Source organism: Oryctolagus cuniculus, chromosome 5, assembly GCF_051225735.1.
Source record: "Oryctolagus cuniculus isolate XC-2025 breed Fujian yellow rabbit chromosome 5, ASM5122573v1, whole genome shotgun sequence".
NCBI lineage: Eukaryota > Metazoa > Chordata > Mammalia > Lagomorpha > Leporidae > Oryctolagus > Oryctolagus cuniculus.
The window spans coordinates 13,615,718-13,634,553 of record NC_142871.1 but is presented as its reverse complement, the minus strand read 5'-3'; the positions used below and the strand labels follow the sequence as shown (position 1 = coordinate 13,634,553).

General features: G+C 38.6%; 1 protein-coding gene across 2 annotated transcripts in view; it reads left to right on the top strand.

Annotated features, from left to right (window-relative positions):
* OPRM1 (opioid receptor mu 1) overlaps positions 1-18,836 on the top strand; it is a 78,563-nt gene that overhangs the window by 48,736 nt on the left and 10,991 nt on the right. The window contains exons 2-3 of one of the 2 annotated variants that reach the window (XM_017345438.4): positions 7,519-7,871; positions 8,531-9,051. In XM_017345438.4, the coding sequence (XP_017200927.2) occupies positions 7,519-7,871; positions 8,531-9,051 (874 nt within the window). Of the gene's footprint in view, positions 1-7,518; positions 7,872-8,530; positions 9,067-18,836 lie in introns of those variants that run through there. The other variant, XM_089332565.1, reaches the window with a different exon arrangement.

Sequence of the window (18,836 nt, the reverse complement as noted above, 5' to 3'; positions counted from 1 at the left end):
GTCAGTGAGCTCCCGTCCGTAGGTCAGTTAGAGCTCCACCTCAGCAAGCTGAACCTGTTGCCTTGAGCCATGTGGCCTCCCTTCTTGGAGTTAACAGGACGCCCTGCCCCCCTACCAGCTTCCCGGGTCAGACTCAAAGTTAGTGGGGCTGTGTAGTTCTCCCTTGGACAAAATCACCTGTGGTGTGTGAGCACAGCCACGTCCTCCTTAAACCTTGCTCTGAGAAAAAGGAACATAATCTCTGTTTTTAAAGAATGGCTTGGGACCAGCATTATGGCTCAGTGGGTTAAACTGCTACTTTGGGCATCCCGTATCAGAGTGCTGGCTTGAATCCCAACTGCTCTGCTTCCAATCCAGCTTCCTGTTAATGTGCCTGGGAAGGAAGCAGAAGATGAGCCAAGTGCTTGGGTCCCTGTCACCCCTGTGGGATACTCAGATGGAGTTCCTGGCTCCTAGCTTTGGCCTGGTGCAGGCCTGACTGCATTTTGGGTCTCTCTCTCTCTCTCTCTCTTACTCTGTGTGTGTGTGTGTGGAGGTTCTCCCCCCAATTTGATGCTATTTCAAATCAATAAATAAATATTTTAAAATATAAAGAATGACTTGCACTAAAGGGATATCATAAGCACATAACCAAAATGTAAAACAGGGGCCAGCTCTGTGGTATAGTGGGTAAAGCAGCTGCCTACAGTGCCAGCATCACATATGGGCACCAGTTCAAGTCTCGGCTGCTCCACTTCCAATCCAGCTCTCTTCTGTGGCCTGGGAAAGCAGTAGAAGATAAATAAATCTAAAAAAAAATTTTTTTTAAGGTAAAACAAAATAACTGGGGCAATAAAAGCAGAAGAAGGAAGAAGAAAGGAGAAAAAAAAGAAGGGGAATAGGAGAAGGGAGTAAAAACATAACAAGAACAGAAAGAGTAGAGACGCACAAGCAGCAGTAATCACCAGGGGAACTCACAGGCTAGAAGGATTCCACCTTGGGGAAGAATCAGGAACCATGAAAGGGATGCTATGTGAACCAACCTCAACGATGCTATTTCATCCTACCTAAGTTTTTCCCTACCTCCCATAGTCACATCCAAGAACTAGCTACCATCAGTAACTCCAAAATCTCTCAACAACAGCACATCATTCCAGACCCTGAACATGATTTTGCCCTCAAAATAGTTCTCCAAACTATCATCCTCACCACTTATTTTTGGTTTCTGCTAAGCTACAAATCTTCCATGAGCCCTTTAATGATGCCAAACGAAAATTTCTTTGTTAAATGTATTTTCTTGCTCTCCTGCTTTCCTCTACCAGCTTCCACTGATGTTTTATGGTTTTACTGCATTTATTAACTTAACCAATATTTGTAGTGTGGCTATCCAATAGAAAACAGAATTTAGATTCTTTCTTAAGGAAAATCAGAAATGGAAATCACAAAATAGAAAATGAGAACAATAAAGGCTTCCAAGGAAATACAAGCAGGCACTATGTCTTCAGCAAATCTACAGACCTTTTCTATGTAGTCAAAAAAACAACCCTTCCTGATGTGCTTTGAATTCCATCTCCTTCCAGTTTGTTTAAGGACATTGCTCATCTCAGAAATTTCTATTTCGTTTTACCTTTCATACTATACCTATTTTGTAAGATTATATCATCACCAAGGAATGATTATCACCAAAAGTGTACATGAAGCTTTATATTATTTATACTAAGTATAAGACACTTGTACTGATGGTCCATACTCTAAAAATTTATAATTGACAGCATATACTTGATATTCTACAAAAAAAATCAATAAAATATTTTCTAATACTAATTTTGATATTTTTTCAAAAAGTAATAACATTGACTCCAATGTAATTCTTTTATCATATTTCAAATAGTCTTTATTGTTGCTTCAATATTCAAGAAATACCTATGGATGTATCACTATTTGAAGTTTTGGTAATGCATAGTTGATTTTTTTTTATATGTAAAACCCTTAGATCCTAAAACAAAGGAAATTTCCTTCTCTCTTAGAAGTCTTACGCTTGAAAGCTAAGGTATGTCTAAGTTCTAAACACCAAGCTTTTAGAATAAAAAACAAAACACTGTCATCCATGAACCAAAAAGCAGCAGCTTCCAAGGTGGATGATCTGATGCTGATTTTAAATCATTCAGCCCAAAAAATGAATATTATCTATATCTTAAAAGAAAAACCTAAAATCACTGATAGGAATATTTTATTCAACTATAACTATTTGTATACATCGTAGAATATGGTATAGTAATATTTCCCTATAACACATAAATATCACATAATACAGAAATCAAAAAAGTAAAACAATTTTTCATTTAAACTTATGATAAAAGTTATTTATGCCCTGAAGTAAAATTTCAGAAGTCAAATAAAGTAGAAAATTGGCACTTCCAAAAAAGTATAATCTTAAAATGAGGTAGCAAGTTCTCTTGGTCATAATGGAAGGATCTTTCCTTTCACTTTCTTTCTTATGCCCAGGGAAATGGAGTCCTGACTTATGGCTATGTTCTTTCCCCTTCTCCATCCCAGCTTCCAATTCCAGAAAGAGGATTTGAAGAGGCTTATAAAAATTCACACAATAATATGATAGAAATGAAGAAAACAGACAAAAAGAAATCAAAAATAATATCATGAGATCAGGAGAGTTAATACCATAGAATTGTATGACATTAGATTCTCCACCATTCCTTAGAGACACAAATTTTACTGATATTTTCCTAACACCACATGCAAAGTTAAAAACATGATTCATTACTCACTTCATATTTCTATGTATAAAGCTCACCATTGCTCCAAGAAAGTAGAACTTCCCTTTGCTTTGTCTGATGGATACTTTTCTCATTCCTTGTCATTAAGAGGACCTGGGCTGGCGCCGTGGCTCAATAGGCTAATCCTCCACCTGCGGCGCTGGCACACCGGGTTCTAGTCCTGGTCAGGGCACTATATTCTGTCCCGGTTGCCCCTCTTCCAGGCCAGCTCTCTGCTGTGGCCAGGGAGTGCAGTGGAGGATGGCCCAGGTGCTTGGGCCCTGCACCCCATGGGAGACCAGGAGAAGCACCTGGCTCCTGGCTTCAGATCAGCGTGGTGCGCCGGCTGCAGTGCACCGGCCGTGGCGGCCATTGGAGGGTGAACCAACGGCAAAAGGAAGCCCTTTTTCTCTGTCTCTCTCTCTCTCACTGTCCACTCTGCCTGTCAAAAAAAAAAAAAAAAAAAAAAAGGACCTGGAACAGGAAGAAAGAAGAGGAAAGAACCAAAGTGAAGAAAATGTGGATATAGAGACGTTAACACTCTACCAAAATAACTCTGATGCTCGTCCCACTTTGGTGCACAGAGAGCATCCAGTGGATCTATTGGAAGGAGATATCTTTTTATTTATTTCCCTGGAAGCCTCTCTCTATCTTCTTTATTGAGGCAACCTAGCAAGCAATAGTCATTTTGCTTCTGCTGGGTTCACATTCGGAGGTCACTACACGCTGCCTTCACTAATAATATTAGTTCATTAGAAAGTTGATAAATGACTTCATGACATTATTTTGAAATCAATGTTAATGAAGCGTTTTAGAACATTTAACATAAATTGAGTTATCCACTGTTCTCTCCTTCACTAAGCCAGCAGAGAACATAACAAAAGATACTAAACTAATAAATGGTCTCTTTCTGTTAATACTAAGTGAGAGTATAATCACTGGTTTTAGTTTTAATTATTTTATAACTTTCTCTCTCCCTCTCTCTCTCTCTCTCTCCCTAACACACAAACACACACACACACACACACACACACACACACACCTCTAGAGTATCAGAATTGAATGGATAAAAATAAAAATAAAAAATGAAAGAATCCATGTAGAAACTCATTTGATCACTTTCTTCATCTAAATAACAATATGGAATGTAGAATGAATGTATTCATTTCAATGGATTTAACAACTTAATCAGACTATTTAAAAGAGTTTCATCTCCATGAAAATTGTGGATATCCATGTAAGTCTAAGTGAATATAAGAATCATGCCAAGTGCAAGAGGTACACCTGTCCAAGTACAATATAGATTGCATGAAAGGGCTCACTGGAGCCAGCGTTCTGACAAGGTGGGTTCAGCCACCACCTGCTATATTGGCATCTCATATGGACACTCGTTCATGACCCGCTGCTCCACTTAGATCCAGTGCCCTGCTAAAAGGCTAGGAATTCAGCAAAAGATGTCTGAAGCCCTTGGGCTCCTTCAACCCATGTGGGAGACCTAGAAGAAGCTCCTGGCTCCTGGTTTTGGCCTGACCCAGCCCTGGAAATTGTAGTCATTGGGGAGTGAAGATCTCTGTCTCTGTCTCTCCCTCTCTTTCTCTCTCTCTGTAACTCTGACTTCCAAATTAGTAAGCAAATAATAAAAGGGACTCATAGATATATATTTCTTTGTTTCATTTAGTAGCAACATGAAAGAGCAGAAAAATCAACCCTAAAAAGGGAGACAGCCTTCAGTACATCCCAGTTGGCTCTATTTGGAACTCCAATAAAGGTGGTTGGACAATGTGAAGAACTGCTATGGTACAAAACCTCCAGGCTGGATTCTAAAATATATTTTTCTTCTTTTCCTTTGTCTGTTGCATTTCTGAACTTAGATAGAGTCATACAATTCAAACAATTAATGCAAAAACTAAAAAACAATAAATTGCAAAGCCCATCTTATAAACATAAATGATTTATTTAGTGCAGCTTCAATTGGTACAAGTTGTTCAAAATCAAAGATTTGGTAAGTGGTGATAGTTGTGGGAATGTGTGAAGCTTGGGTCTGAATATAAATAGGAATTGTTTTATAATCATAAAAAGGACATTTACAAATAAAAGGAAAATATGTAACATAAGGCAAGTGAGCTGTCAATAAAATACTGCTCTTCCCCAATACAGTATCTGGAAACTAAATAAAATCACTGTATTAGGTCAAACATTAAAGGTCCTACAAGAACACACTTTTAAAAAAATGCATAGTAATTTGGGTAATTTGGGTAATTAACAGTTGGTTAATCCTTCACCTGCAGCACCAGCATCCCATATGGGCACTGGTTGAGTCCTGGCTGCTCCACTTCCGCTCCAGCTCTCTGCTAAGGCCTGGGAAGGCAATAGAAGATGGCCCAAGTGGTTGCACCCCAGCACCCAACTGGGAGACCCAGAAGAAGCTCCTGGCTCCTATTTTCTGATCGGCTCAGCTCTAGCCATTGCAGCCATTTGGGGAGTGGACCAGCAGATGGAAGACCTTTCTCTCTGTTTCTCTTTCTCACTGTCTGCAACTCTACCTCTAAAATAAATAAATAAAGTCTTTATAAAATAATCTACTCAACCTCCTAGGACACATTTAAAGAAATATACTTGCAACAAAAATTTCAATGGAATACTTTGAAAGCTTAAAAACATAGCTTGAAGTACTGCCTACAGGAGTAGAACCAATTTGGAGGCATCATAGAAATCATCAAGATTAGGACGAGCCTGTGAGTCCAGATGAGACTGTTTAAGGAAATGCTGCATATCCCTCTCAGTCCACTTTGCCCACCTCGCCATTAATCACATTCATGGCAAAGTTAACCCACAGAGGATGGAAGTAGGATTGTGTGTTAACAGCCAGAATTGTGCTCAGGCCAAGTTAATCCTTCCTTCAGCTCACCTGTGGTTCATTGATAAGTTTGGTTTGTAAACTCCTGCACATGGCTTATAGTAGGACTCAGATCCTTCCTTTAGCTCTGCTGAGGGCAATGTTCATACCACCATATAAGAACAGAACAGAATGAAAAAAGCATGTGTTGCTAAATACACTACCCCTTTTCTGATGAGAACGTCTCTTTAGATTAAATCTTTGAGTATACCTTGGAGACAGTTGGAATTTCCAAGACTTGAGTCTTGTATAATCCTCGTTCTTACATTTAAGAAATTGCTGTATGCCTTTTTATATGTTGCCGTGATTCAAAGCATGAGTAATGGAAATCAGAATCATCTATCTTTAGATGGAGGCTTTTGGAATAAATTGGGAGATTTAAACACCATCACCATTTTTCCTGTAAAATTCCCACTGAATTACTTTCTGTAGTTAAATATTTATTTTTCTTTCTTTATTCTTACTTAGTTGACAAATAAAATTGTATATGTTTATGGTGTTCAACAGGATGTCTTGAAATATATATACATTGTTGAGTGGTTAAATCAAGCTAATTGACATATGTATTTCTTTCTACCCTGCTTTGCCTTTTGTGATGTAGGACCTTAACCCAATTTTGTTTCACCAACACATTATTCTGAGGGAGGAAATGAGGGGTTCTTTTTAGTGGAAATAGTCATACATTGAAAGTGCATGGTGCCAAGATAAATCTGAAGAAGTTAGACGTGTGATGAGTCAGAAACCTGACTGTAAAGAACCTGACTGTTTAACATAAACACTCTATTAAAGATAAGATGTGAAATGTAAGGTTTGTTTGGTAGGAAGTGACTCATGCAGTCAATCACGCTAGTAGATCATGGAGATCTAGAATCAACAATCATCTGACAAAAATGAGTCTTGTGCCTTTTGGAAGAAAGCTGCTCACCAACAGAATCAAAATTAACAACTTGAAATAGAGGTCAGTTACTCTAAAAGCTTCAACTCAGTTTAATTTTGGTGTTTATTTTTGTACTTTGGAAAATGCATACTGTGGGAAAATTATGTGTGGATTTCAACATTTTTGCAGGAAAAAAAGGATTATCTTTTTATTCCATTTTTATACAACATTTTTGAAATACCCTCATATTTTTCCTCTGTCATATCCATTTCCATTCTCTGGTAGATTTTTACTCATTAATAGTACCAAACTCTTACATCATGCCATTTCAACTCGATGCTTTTGTTGGGGTTCTCTTGTTTTTCACTGCTTGAATGACCTGCTCCTAGCAAAACTGATTAATTCATACCCTTCCTTACACTTGAAGATTAAACTTGGGCATCTGCACTTTCAGAATGCCTTCCACATCTTACTGCTCCTGTTTCCTTTGCCTTATTCTCTGTTGGATAGCTCTTCTCTATGATTGCAGATGACCCTGTGTGCTTGACTGTGCATGTGTGTATGAGTACCTGTATGTGTCTATACATATCTTTGCACTATTTCAGAGTTCAATAATTTTAATTATATCTATATATTTAAATATTTCTTTTGTATATTGAGAATTATCCAGTCTCTGTCAATACTACTTGATTGGGAGCTCTCTGCATTTATTACACCTATCACAGTGAGTGGCATATTGAAAACAATTTCAATAAAGCACCCTGGCTGCTATTATTATAACTAGTTCACTGATAGAAAAATAAGAAGTGAGGCAATTGTTAATCTAGTCCACAGGCCATGGTTGTAAATAGCCAAGAGAGTAGTTTTTTTAAAAAGTTCTATATCTAATCTTGAAAGCTTTCCACTAAACAATATAATCTTGTTGGAAGCCAGGCTATATTTCAAACTGGTGTCTTCACTGGCTCTGTCATAGTTCTTTCTTTCTCTCTTAGATACACCAAAATGAAGACTGCCACCAACATCTATATTTTCAACCTTGCTCTGGCAGACGCCTTAGCAACCAGTACTCTGCCCTTCCAGAGTGTCAATTACCTAATGGGCACATGGCCATTTGGAACCATCCTTTGCAAGATTGTGATCTCCATAGATTACTATAATATGTTCACCAGCATATTCACCCTCTGCACCATGAGTGTTGATCGCTACATTGCAGTATGCCACCCCGTCAAGGCCCTGGATTTCCGTACACCCCGAAATGCCAAAATTGTCAATGTCTGCAACTGGATCCTCTCTTCAGCCATTGGTCTGCCTGTAATGTTCATGGCAACAACAAAGTACAGGCATGGTAAGTGATGTTGCTGGCCTGAGAGTCAAATGTAATTTTAATTATTCTCTCTAGCAAAATGTCTTGGAATATTTTTGAAAAAGGAAATTTTCTTTATAAGTTCACCAACTATATGATCTATTTGTCCCTGATTTTTCTGTACTCATATCATAAAAATGGTATGGAAATAAGAATATTGCTCATCTAAGAGTAATTAAAGATTAAATTAAAAATCACCTTGGGGATTGTGTTGAAAATTCAAGTGGCTGCCTACATGATAAACACATCTTTATAGATCTAATAGCAGATAAATGAATTACCAATCAAAAAAATCAGAGTGAAAATGACCATTAGCTGAAACCTTCTAATGAATTAGGTAGTTATTATAGTTTTATATCAATGTAGACTCTATAGAGAGTCTATCTCATGGTCAGAAGTCCATAATTGTTCTCTGAATGGAAGCTTAATGTGGTCAAAGTGGACCAAAAATAATCAGAAATTTAGAGAAAAATAAGACACTCCCTGAAAATCAACAGAGAGCTAAGTTTTTTTCCCATAATTTCTTAAATCTTTTCTTATTGTCTTGTGCAGTAATATCCTTTAATGGCAAGATAAGCACAATTAAAACATTGTCTGATGTTATAACCAAGTGTTGCTGCCCCTTTTTCCTCTTCGTCTAGGCTCCATAGATTGTACACTAACATTTTCTCACCCAACCTGGTATTGGGAAAACCTGCTGAAGATCTGTGTCTTCATTTTTGCCTTCATCATGCCCGTCCTCATCATTACAGTGTGTTACGGGCTGATGATCCTTCGCCTCAAGAGCGTCCGCATGCTCTCAGGCTCCAAAGAAAAAGACAGGAACCTGCGAAGAATCACCAGGATGGTGCTGGTGGTTGTGGCTGTGTTTATCGTCTGCTGGACTCCAATTCACATTTATGTCATCATTAAAGCATTGATCAACATCCCAGAAACTACTTTCCAGACAGTTTCGTGGCACTTCTGCATTGCTCTTGGGTACACAAACAGCTGCCTCAACCCCGTCCTTTATGCATTTCTGGATGAAAACTTCAAGCGATGCTTCAGAGAGTTCTGTATCCCAACATCCTCCACCATTGAGCAACAAAACTCCACTCGAGTTCGTCAGAACACTAGAGACCACCCCTCCACAGCCAATACAGTGGATAGGACTAATCATCAGGTATGCAGTTTCTAGAATTAGATAAACCTACTGAGGATGATGTAAAAATTAGAGTTTCATAGGAGTCCAAGATTTTAAATCATTATAAGGAGATCAGTAACTAGAGGATTGCAATTCATTATGAGAATGGAGGGGGAGGGGAGCAGATTGTGATCACAATGCCACAGAATGGCTTTGTTATATATGGCACACATGTGTTTGGCTGCATGTATTGTTCAGGTATAAACATAAGCCAACTACAAATCCATAAAGCTGCTAAAAAATTATTATCTTCATGACTTTTGCTTCTATGCAAAATTTAAGATTTTATCATATTATAGAAGTGATCTTGATCTAGAATCCCTATCATTTCCCAAAGAAATGTTATAGATGTCACAGATACTACCTCAGTACCCTTGGAACTTCTCAAAAGTCACTGCTGCTCTGGTTCTGTGGTTAAAGAGAAGGGATTAGTGCCTCGCTCACTGTGTCCTTGTTTGCCCCACTACCACCACCCGGTCCCACCCAGGATCACAGTTTTTGATTAACCATTAATGAAATATGGCTCAGATGGACCTGTCCAAGAATCTGTATACCCCTGTTATTAAGTACTGCTACAAGGAACACAGACCTCACATGCCCTCAAAGGCATGTAGTAATGCTGGTAGACCCACTTCCATCCAAGGAGACATTATTCACTTATACCTCACTCCTAATTCCATTTCAGAAACAAAAGCCAGAAAGAAATGGTTTCAGATTTTGCTTCTTTTATCTAATTTTTTTCTCACCTCAGGATTTCTGTATCTGCTCTTTTTACTAAGCAGCTCTCCTCTTCCATTGCTGTCAAAACCTAGAGCCACTTAAAGAGGGGAAGGGTTTAAACATATTCTCTCCAACCCAATTTAAAACTCTCACTTCTAATCTTGGGTTAACATGTTCTGCAGTGGAGTTAAATATTCCTATTGGTGCAAACTGAGGGCCCTTGTCAAACATTGACTCTCTTTGCTTTAGGGGCTACAGATTCTTCCTCCTTCCACGTGCTACTGCCAGGGCCTCCTGCCATATCTAACCTTCTCAGCTCCATTCCCTTGTCTCACTTTTGGGAAACAGCACTCCCAGCATGTCTGCTGGCGCTTTCTCCTGAGTTCGGCGTCATCGTCTTTCAGTAGCCCAGACCCTGTCCTTGAATCCCTTCCAGCTCAGCAGTTCCGCCTGAGTGTGTGCTTCTTGCACAGTCAGATACAGAAGAAAAGAAGCTAATTGGAGAAGTTCTAAGTTTTCTTTAAAAATGCATCCAATTAGGGCTTATCTTTGTGGTGGCCTCCATGAAGCAGTATCAGTGTCAGATAACAGCAGAAACACATTACCCGGGAATTGGCTGCTTTCCCAAAATACCCAACTGGGAGAGCTGGACAGAGAAGGAAGACTCCAGGAAAAGAGGAAAAGGCATCCTGACATGTTTGAAAATTAGGATAAATCAAAGATCTCTTTCACTAATCTCTACTGATGTGTCATCATTAGAATTTTGGCAGTAACATGCAGACAACTGGAACAATTTAGAAGCCTCTGATCAGAGTTTCAATGACATATCAAAATAATGAGGTCATTTGGAGAACTCAGAGACTTTATGGCTGTTTCCATAAGATTTATTCGATTAGAAGTACAAATTGAGAATCTGACAAACAGCTGTTTGGTTTCTTTTTACTTATTTCCTGGTTTTTATTTACATCATGGGACATCATATTAGGAAACAAAGATAATTTGATTTGCATTAAATTTTTAAGTGTTTGTTGTAAGTTTATATTGGTTTTAGGTGTTTATGTTCTGCCTGTGTATTTGTGTTTTCTCCAAGAAATATGTTTTACTATACAAATATATGTCACATTTTAAGTGCATTAGTCAACTTCATATTCTGCAGATCAGAGATCCAATATCAAACCTTCCCAGGGTGTCTGTACTCTGACAACTGTACCCTGAGACCATGTCTGTACCGCGCAAAGTGAAGTGGCGATTTGGCAGTTACAAAGGTAATTTGATAAATCATATAAGAAAATTCTGTGCCAAAAATAAACTTCCATAGCTAAGGGCTGCTCAATCAGCTTCTGTTGCACAATTCCAAACTTTAGTGATTTGAAGCAGCATTTATTTAGTTTATATTTCTATAGACTAATGATTCAAACTGGGCTGGACTAGAGCATCCCTCCTGTCTTAGCTGGGCTCACTCTGCACTCAGCTGCCAGAATGACCTAGAATGGCCTCAGCAAGACCATCTGGCTCCACCTGGGCTCTCTTCCTCTGCATGGTAGTACATATCATAAGGGGAGCCACCAGTTCTGAGAAAGAAAAGAGAAGAAGGGTTATTGAGGTCTATGGCAGGAACCAGTACGAAGTCATTCCCACGCTTTCTTGGATTTGCTTTGCTTTTTATTATTTTATTTTTTAAAAGAATCCATTCATATATTAGATTCCAAGGATCACAGCAAATGCATGATAATTACTTCCATGTTTTTTACAGGTCAAGTAAAGTCACCATGTCAACCTAGATTCAAGGGGTGGGAAAAAGTACTCCATGCCTCGCCCATAGGATCTGCAGTCACATTGCAAAGGGATGAGGCAATAGGGAGGGGAAGAACTGTGGCCACTTTTGCTAACAATCCACAGTAGGAAAATGCTGCATGGGTCAGCAAGCCATCACTTACAGACAGGAAGATACCTGTGCTGCACTTTCTTCTCCCTCCAGTACTTACTAAGCAGAGGATCTAGCGCACTAGAAAGTACTGAAAAGTGCATATTGAATGAATGAATGATGAAAGGATGCACGTTATTTCGGGAGATGTGGAGAGTGGTGGGAATGACCCCTTTCTTGCGCAGCCGAATGACAGCCTACATGACGGCCTCACATTGTGATGTTATTCCATGCTCACCCTCCAGTAACCAGAAAGTATTCACTGTAGGGCTCCTTCATTTTATCCTCCTAGTCTTCGGTGCTGTGATTAAAAGTTATACTTTTCAAAAAATTAGTTACATACATGCTTGTCGTTTTTTTTTATTTTTAAAGGAAGGGACAAAGTAGATTCAGAGCCCTGAAGAGGTCTTCCCTAGGCTAATATTAAAAAATGTGAACTTTCATGTTCTCTCGTTCATTTCACGGTACAGCTGACTGCTCCAGCTGCAGCATCCATGTGGGATTTATGTTCAGTTTTTTGTCTTTATGGCTTCTAGGTCTTTATTTGGTAGACACAGGCATAGTCATTCATTTTCCATCTGTTCTCAGTGTAATTTAATTTCTCTGCCCTGCTGTTGTCTTATTGAACTCCACTTTGCTTCAGAACTCTTCCCGTATGTACTCAGACCAATTCAGATCCAACTCAAATCTCAAATGCTGGCTCCTGCAATTCTGCATTCTTTGTTGATTTCTACCCTACTGGTATTCAGTAAAGCATTTTTCTATTTTGCCACTTAGGTGATTTTTAAATGTTGCATGTTATTTTGGAAAATATATGACTCCTAGGTCATTTAGGTCATTATTTAAACATTTTATGCTAATTATCATCAAAATAATAATAATATCTTATGTTCATATGGAAAGATACAGATTAAAAAGTGCTTTCATATACCCTGTCACATCCGCTTCCTACAACAATCCTGATGGATAAACATGAGAAAATAAACGCTCACAGAAGTTAAATGATTATAAAATATCAAGCAACCAGGAAAAGGCAGAATCCAGATGAGCACCCAAGGTTTGCAACATTAATCCAAAGCTTTCCTCAGCCTTGCCACCCAAGGCCACTTGACACTCAAGTGTTATTGTATGGTCCCAATCAGGGAGTCTCAAGCTTTACCATGAGCTCCAGAAAATGTAATTTCTTAGGAGCTCCTCTGGTATATTATGGATCATTGTGTGGAGCTGGGGTCCAAGAATTTGTGTTCTCAATAACCATGTGTTTTACAAAACAATGAAGTTATCATTAGAAAAGGCCTTAACCTTATATCACCAGTGTGCTTTACAGGACAAAGTAATATAACAAAGAGAAAGCTCAATTTATGGTATGTCCTCCTAATCCCCTATCATTATGCAGCAAGTCCATTCCTCAACACTGTGACCCAAAAAACTAGGAGATGTTATGCATTTGAATTAACCATAAACTGTATTATCCCCAGCTAAATAGAAAGCAGAAGCCTAAAGTTTTAAACTACTACTAACTCTCCAAAGCTGGATCTCAATTTTTTAAAAGACATCTGTGGAGAGTTAATCTGGGAAGGAGATTATTTCAACTCCATGATAAAAGCCCCAAATGAGAATAGCTCACAAAATTATGGCACTAGACCACATTAATGCATATTTGTGAATGAAAGCAAAATGATAATTTGTTTCATTTCTATAGTTTAAAAAGACAATGGGTCCAGTTGCATGTGTGTGCATGGACAGGGGTATGGCTCTTCATGAGGTTCTGGAATTAGAGTATATCAAGGTTGAAAAGGAATATTATCTCATAAAAAAACAGGATAAATTAGCATGCTTCTATAAATTCATTATAATCTGGGAGGCTAAGTTATTTTTATTGGGAATATGTTTATTCACATAAATATTTGGCTAATTATTGTTGATAACAATGTTTATTGATCAGTTTGTATCTAAGACAAGATCTCTTATTTAATCCTGAGGTATGGATTACAATTTTTACTCTACATGTGAGAAAACCTATATTTAACAAAGTAACTTGCCCATAATAACACTTTAAAAGTGGCTGATCTTGGCTCCAGTTGAATTTGAGCTTATAACCCAATCAGTTCTTTACTCAAAGCAATCTCTGTTCTTTCAAGATTTAGTCCTACAGATTGGACTAACTGATGTAAATGGTACACCATTTTCTGTTGTCTACTCTTTCAATTAAAATATAGCAACATAATATCATTTAAAATGATAATTATTTAAAATATTATGTAAAAATTTATCATTTAAAAAATGACTTACAGTGAGCTGTCCTCCTATTTGATTAAATTTAAATAATGACTTGCTATTTTATAGCCATCTGTGAGTACAAATGCATTTTCATGTATTGAGTTTTTGAACATGTCATTCTTTATTTTGTATATCACATAGTTTGAGGATTGAAAGAAATGTGAATGAGGAATAAGATTTATACAATATAATCCCACTAAGTAAATAAATACAAAGAGTAGAAATTATAGGGAAAGGTAGCTCAGAATAAACAAAGAAGGAATTGTGATTTTTTAAAAACTATTGAGATATGATTGACACACAAAAAAAGATCCATTTAAAGTTACAGTATGGGGAGTTTAGAAAGAATTATCCAAGCTTGGAGACACAGCAGTTTCCTTGTTACTAGAGATTTCTAATGTTAAAATATCAGTGTTTTTCCCAGAAAAAAAAATGGCTTTGAGAGAATTCAGATATTAAGATTGGATGGTTAGGGATTGAAGGGATGATTATCTGTAAGCTTTTTAGTTTTTTCAGTTCTATTAAGTTTCTGTAGAATGTTAATGCTAAAGTAAAACATTAATATAATACATGAAAAAACTACATAAACAAGTGTTTATAAATATTGTCTATCTTATTTTGGTCTGGGGGATGGATTGCATGAGTGTTTGCATGTGTGTGTGTGTGTGTGTGTGTTGCATACATATCCATTTCACTTTTTAGGTCAAAGTTCTCAAATTCATCTGAGCATAGGCCCAGTTTTTTAAGGGACATCTTATAACATCTCACACAAAGCAGGGCCGGCGCCGCGGCTCACTAGGCTAATCCTCCGCCTAGCGGCGCCGGCACACCGGGTTCTAGTCCCGGTCGGGGCGCCGGATTCTGTCCCGGTTGCCCCTCTTCCAGGCCAGCCCTCTGCTGTGGCCCGGGAGTGCAGTGGAGGATGGCCCAGGTGCTTGGGCCCTGCACCCCATGGGAGACCAGGAAAAGCACCTGGCTCCTGGCTCCTGCCATCGGATCGGTGCGGTGTGACGGCCGCAGCGCACCGGCCGCGGCGGCCATTGGAGGGTGAACCAACGGCAAAGGAAGACCTTTCTCTCTGTCTCTCTCTCTCACTGTCCACTCTGCCTGTCAAAAAAAAAAAAAAAAAATAACATCTCACACAAAGCAGATTTCACCAGGCAATTTTGAAAAATCCACTGTATACAAGCATGCCCTGATTAGCCATGAATCTATTTAAATTCAGTGTTTCACTGGAATAAACGATGTGACTCACAATTCCAGGTATTAACTAGAATCCTAAAATTGTCTGTCAAGATCTTATTCTCACTCCTTTAAAACAGATGATCTAAATCCTTCAGTATTCAAGCGAGACATAAATTTTTCATATCTCTGAAAACAGAGCAGGTTGTATTTTTGTTTGGGTTTTCACTTTTGTTTTGCATTTGTTTTGAAGCTTGACACTTTCTGGTTATAATTATAAGGAAAAGAGTCTATGTAACTTTTGGGGTGTGTTTTTATTGGATTAAACTGCACATTGCTAAGAAAAAGCCTTATAATTGACACATTCTTTTGTTTTGAAGGAAATATTTTTGCAGAAAACATACTTCTTTTAAAAGGCACAAACACTCAGCTGTGGGAGGTTGATATGACAGTATTTTCTGGTGAAATAATGCTTTTAGAAGGCAGGGAACCTGGCTTCTGGCGCCAGCCCTACTGATGACCACCTGTGTGAGCCTAGTGTCCAAAGCCAGCCATTGCTTCAGTTATACATCTTAACAAGCAGGAGTTTCCTAGCCCCATTTTCCTGCCCAAGAAAAAGGATTCTCATTTGGGCTTGATTGATTACCCTGTTCAGACCATGGAGCCAGTGATTCTTGGTAGACCACAAAAGTGACCACCAAAACTTTCTTTCATGAGACATATGATTTATCACACTGAACAAAATAAGTCCATATCAAAAGCAGGAGGAAGCCTATGGCAGCTCAAGTCTGCATCCTTTGAGTGACCAAATGATTCCTCTGCTCCTTGAATTCTCCCTTCCTGAATTTGGACCCTGGTGCTCCAGTTCTCAACTTGTCTAATTGGAACTTGGAAAGATGAATGAGCTCCAATTACTTAGGTACATGGATGTCTTTGCTTATGAGTCATCAACACCAAAGAGGTGTGTGTGTGTGTGTGTGTGTGTGCACATGTGTGTCTGTGTGTGTGAGAGAGAGATGGATGAGATTTTGAACTACCTGAAACTGTAATCAGCTTAGAAGTTTCCAAGTCTGTTATTGGTTCCAACTGTTAACTCATACAGCATCACAAGTAAGAAAAAGCAAATGAAAGTGAAGGAGATTAACTGAAAATAAAAATACTAAACTATCCTTGTCCAACACACTTGTGCGCATTGCTTCACTTCTAATGGTTTCTGCTTCCAGCCATAGATTGATGATGCTGAAAGGCATAATTTCTTAAATTCTCTCCAGCTCCAAAGCCATAGGACATGAATACAATTCTTAATATAGATGGAGACTAAAATCACCTCAAATAAGCATTGCTTGAAGCTTGAAAGCTTTTCAAACATTTTATTTGTTTTTATAAAGCCCAAAAAATAACCCAAAAGGATTTGCTAGTTGACCTTCCGGAAAAACAACAGTTTATTTTTTCCAGAAATCTTTTATTTAAGATATACAGACTTCACACATTTCATAAATAAATCTTTAGGAACATAGTGATTCTTCCCACCGTACCCATCCTCCCATCTGCACTCCCATCCTTCTTCTTCCTCCCTCTCCTATTCCCATTCTTATTTTTTACTAAGATCTATTTTCAAATAACTTTATATACATAAGATTAACTCTTTGCTAAGTAAATAGCTCAACAAATAGTATTAAAAGAAAAATGGTTCCTCAATAGTCAAGGCAAGGGCTGCTCAAAGTCATCACATCTCAGAGTGTCAATTTCACTTCTATAGATGACCTTTTAGATGCTTTATTAGTTACCACAGTCAGGAAGAACATATGAAAAAAATCACAGTTTAAAAACCAATTGACAAAAGTGGTGCTAGAAGGTTATATCTCTGTATCTAAGTATTCTATCCAATGTCACATGTCAAATCTATGGAAAGAGCTCTACTGTGGGTACCATCAGGGGGAAAATCCACTCTTAGGACAGAGAAGGTAGTTCCAAGTCTCTAAAGGCAGGAATTCAGCAAGCAACCAGGTTGGTTTGTCACTACTCTATAGCTACCAAAAATAGACAAAGTGACTCAGAGACCAGCAAAAAGACTTTGTCACAGCACAGCAAACAGTAGGAGCAGCAGCATGATAGCACCAGTTCCATTGACCCAATATCGATGTCTTACAGCATGACCCAAAGGGTCACAGTTACTGGTATACATAGAATGGGTTACACCACAACTGAAGATCCTACCACAAGGATTAAGGAAGTAAGCAGTAAACAAACCAATCTTCCTACCCTGGGAGCAAGAATTACAAAGTGGTCATCTTGTAGTCCTCCTATAGTCAAGAAATAGAGGTTCTTACCTGGCTGGGCGGCTAGCTATAGAAACAAATAAGAGTCAGGAGATAGTACGGTCTTGGAGTTCACCTCAGTAAGAATAGAAGGGGATGATCAGTGAACAACCTCTCCCAATAATTCACCTGTCAGCCCAGTATGTTCTTAGATGAACTTAAATTTTCATATGATTATATCAACCCATCAGCAATTTGGATAGCACATACTGGGCTAGAACCAAACCTGTTGCATTCACTATCCTGGATAAGTGAGGATTGTTATCAAAAGAATCTCATCCACCAGATGAGGTTAATCAATCAATCATGCAGTGCAGTATCCTGGAAACAGCTAAGTCCCAGAGAGGCTAATTTCATACAACCATGTAGCTTCCTTATTTATTGTTTCCATAGATTGTGTCTCTATAATGTTACTGTTAACAACAATCACAACATGAGCAGCTGAGAGTAACACAAACCTTCCCTGTGCAGCCACAAAGTAGTCTAAGGCCAACCTGTAATCCATTTACTATGAGGGAGGAGTGCAAACTGACCTGCTGATCGCTGTGGTTCGCTACATCTCATTACCTGTGATAGCAAAATTTAAGGATAGGATCCTGATATGCCTCTAGAATGTGGACGCTAATACCAAAGAACAGTACTCAAGTGTACGGAAATGTGGCACCACTCTACCCCTCAAGTAGGACAACCCTTGTTACTTGTGGCCTGAACAAGGACAACGTGGCCACTGCCAATATCACAGTGGGTCAAAGATGAGCCAGTAGTAACCCCTGTGTTCATGTGTGGCTACTGTCTCCCAGGTATAACTAGTGGATACAAGTTTCTCTAGTTTAGGTTTAATCTAGATGTGAATCACTATTACATGGTTTGGTGAAGCCACCTCTGCGTAGCCTGGGACAGTCCTGCATCACGAGGGCTCTCAGGTGTCAGGAGAAGCATTTGAAAGGCATGAGCTTAACTGAACAAGACTTCACTTGTGCTTCCTCCCAGAGTGGTCCTCTAATCCCCCATCTCATAGGAAAGCAAGCAGAAATCCTGGCAGCTTGTTAGGTTTTATTCTTCTCAGCCTCCATCTATTGATCCAAGTCACAATCTTCAAAAGATAGCACATAACTGGCCCACTCACTACTCTTTTCTTTATCACAAAAGCCGGAATATTTGCTTTCAGCACCAGGGAGTTTCCAAACTTCCCTGAACCCAGCCCCTGAGTTCTGGTCTTTCTCCTTCTGAGAAGTCATTGTCTATCCTGGTACTGTGCACTTTCTGCAGATTTGTCTGAGATGAATCTTAGCATATTAGAAAGTAGCAAGAGGTAATGAAACTTCAGAGAAGATGACTGA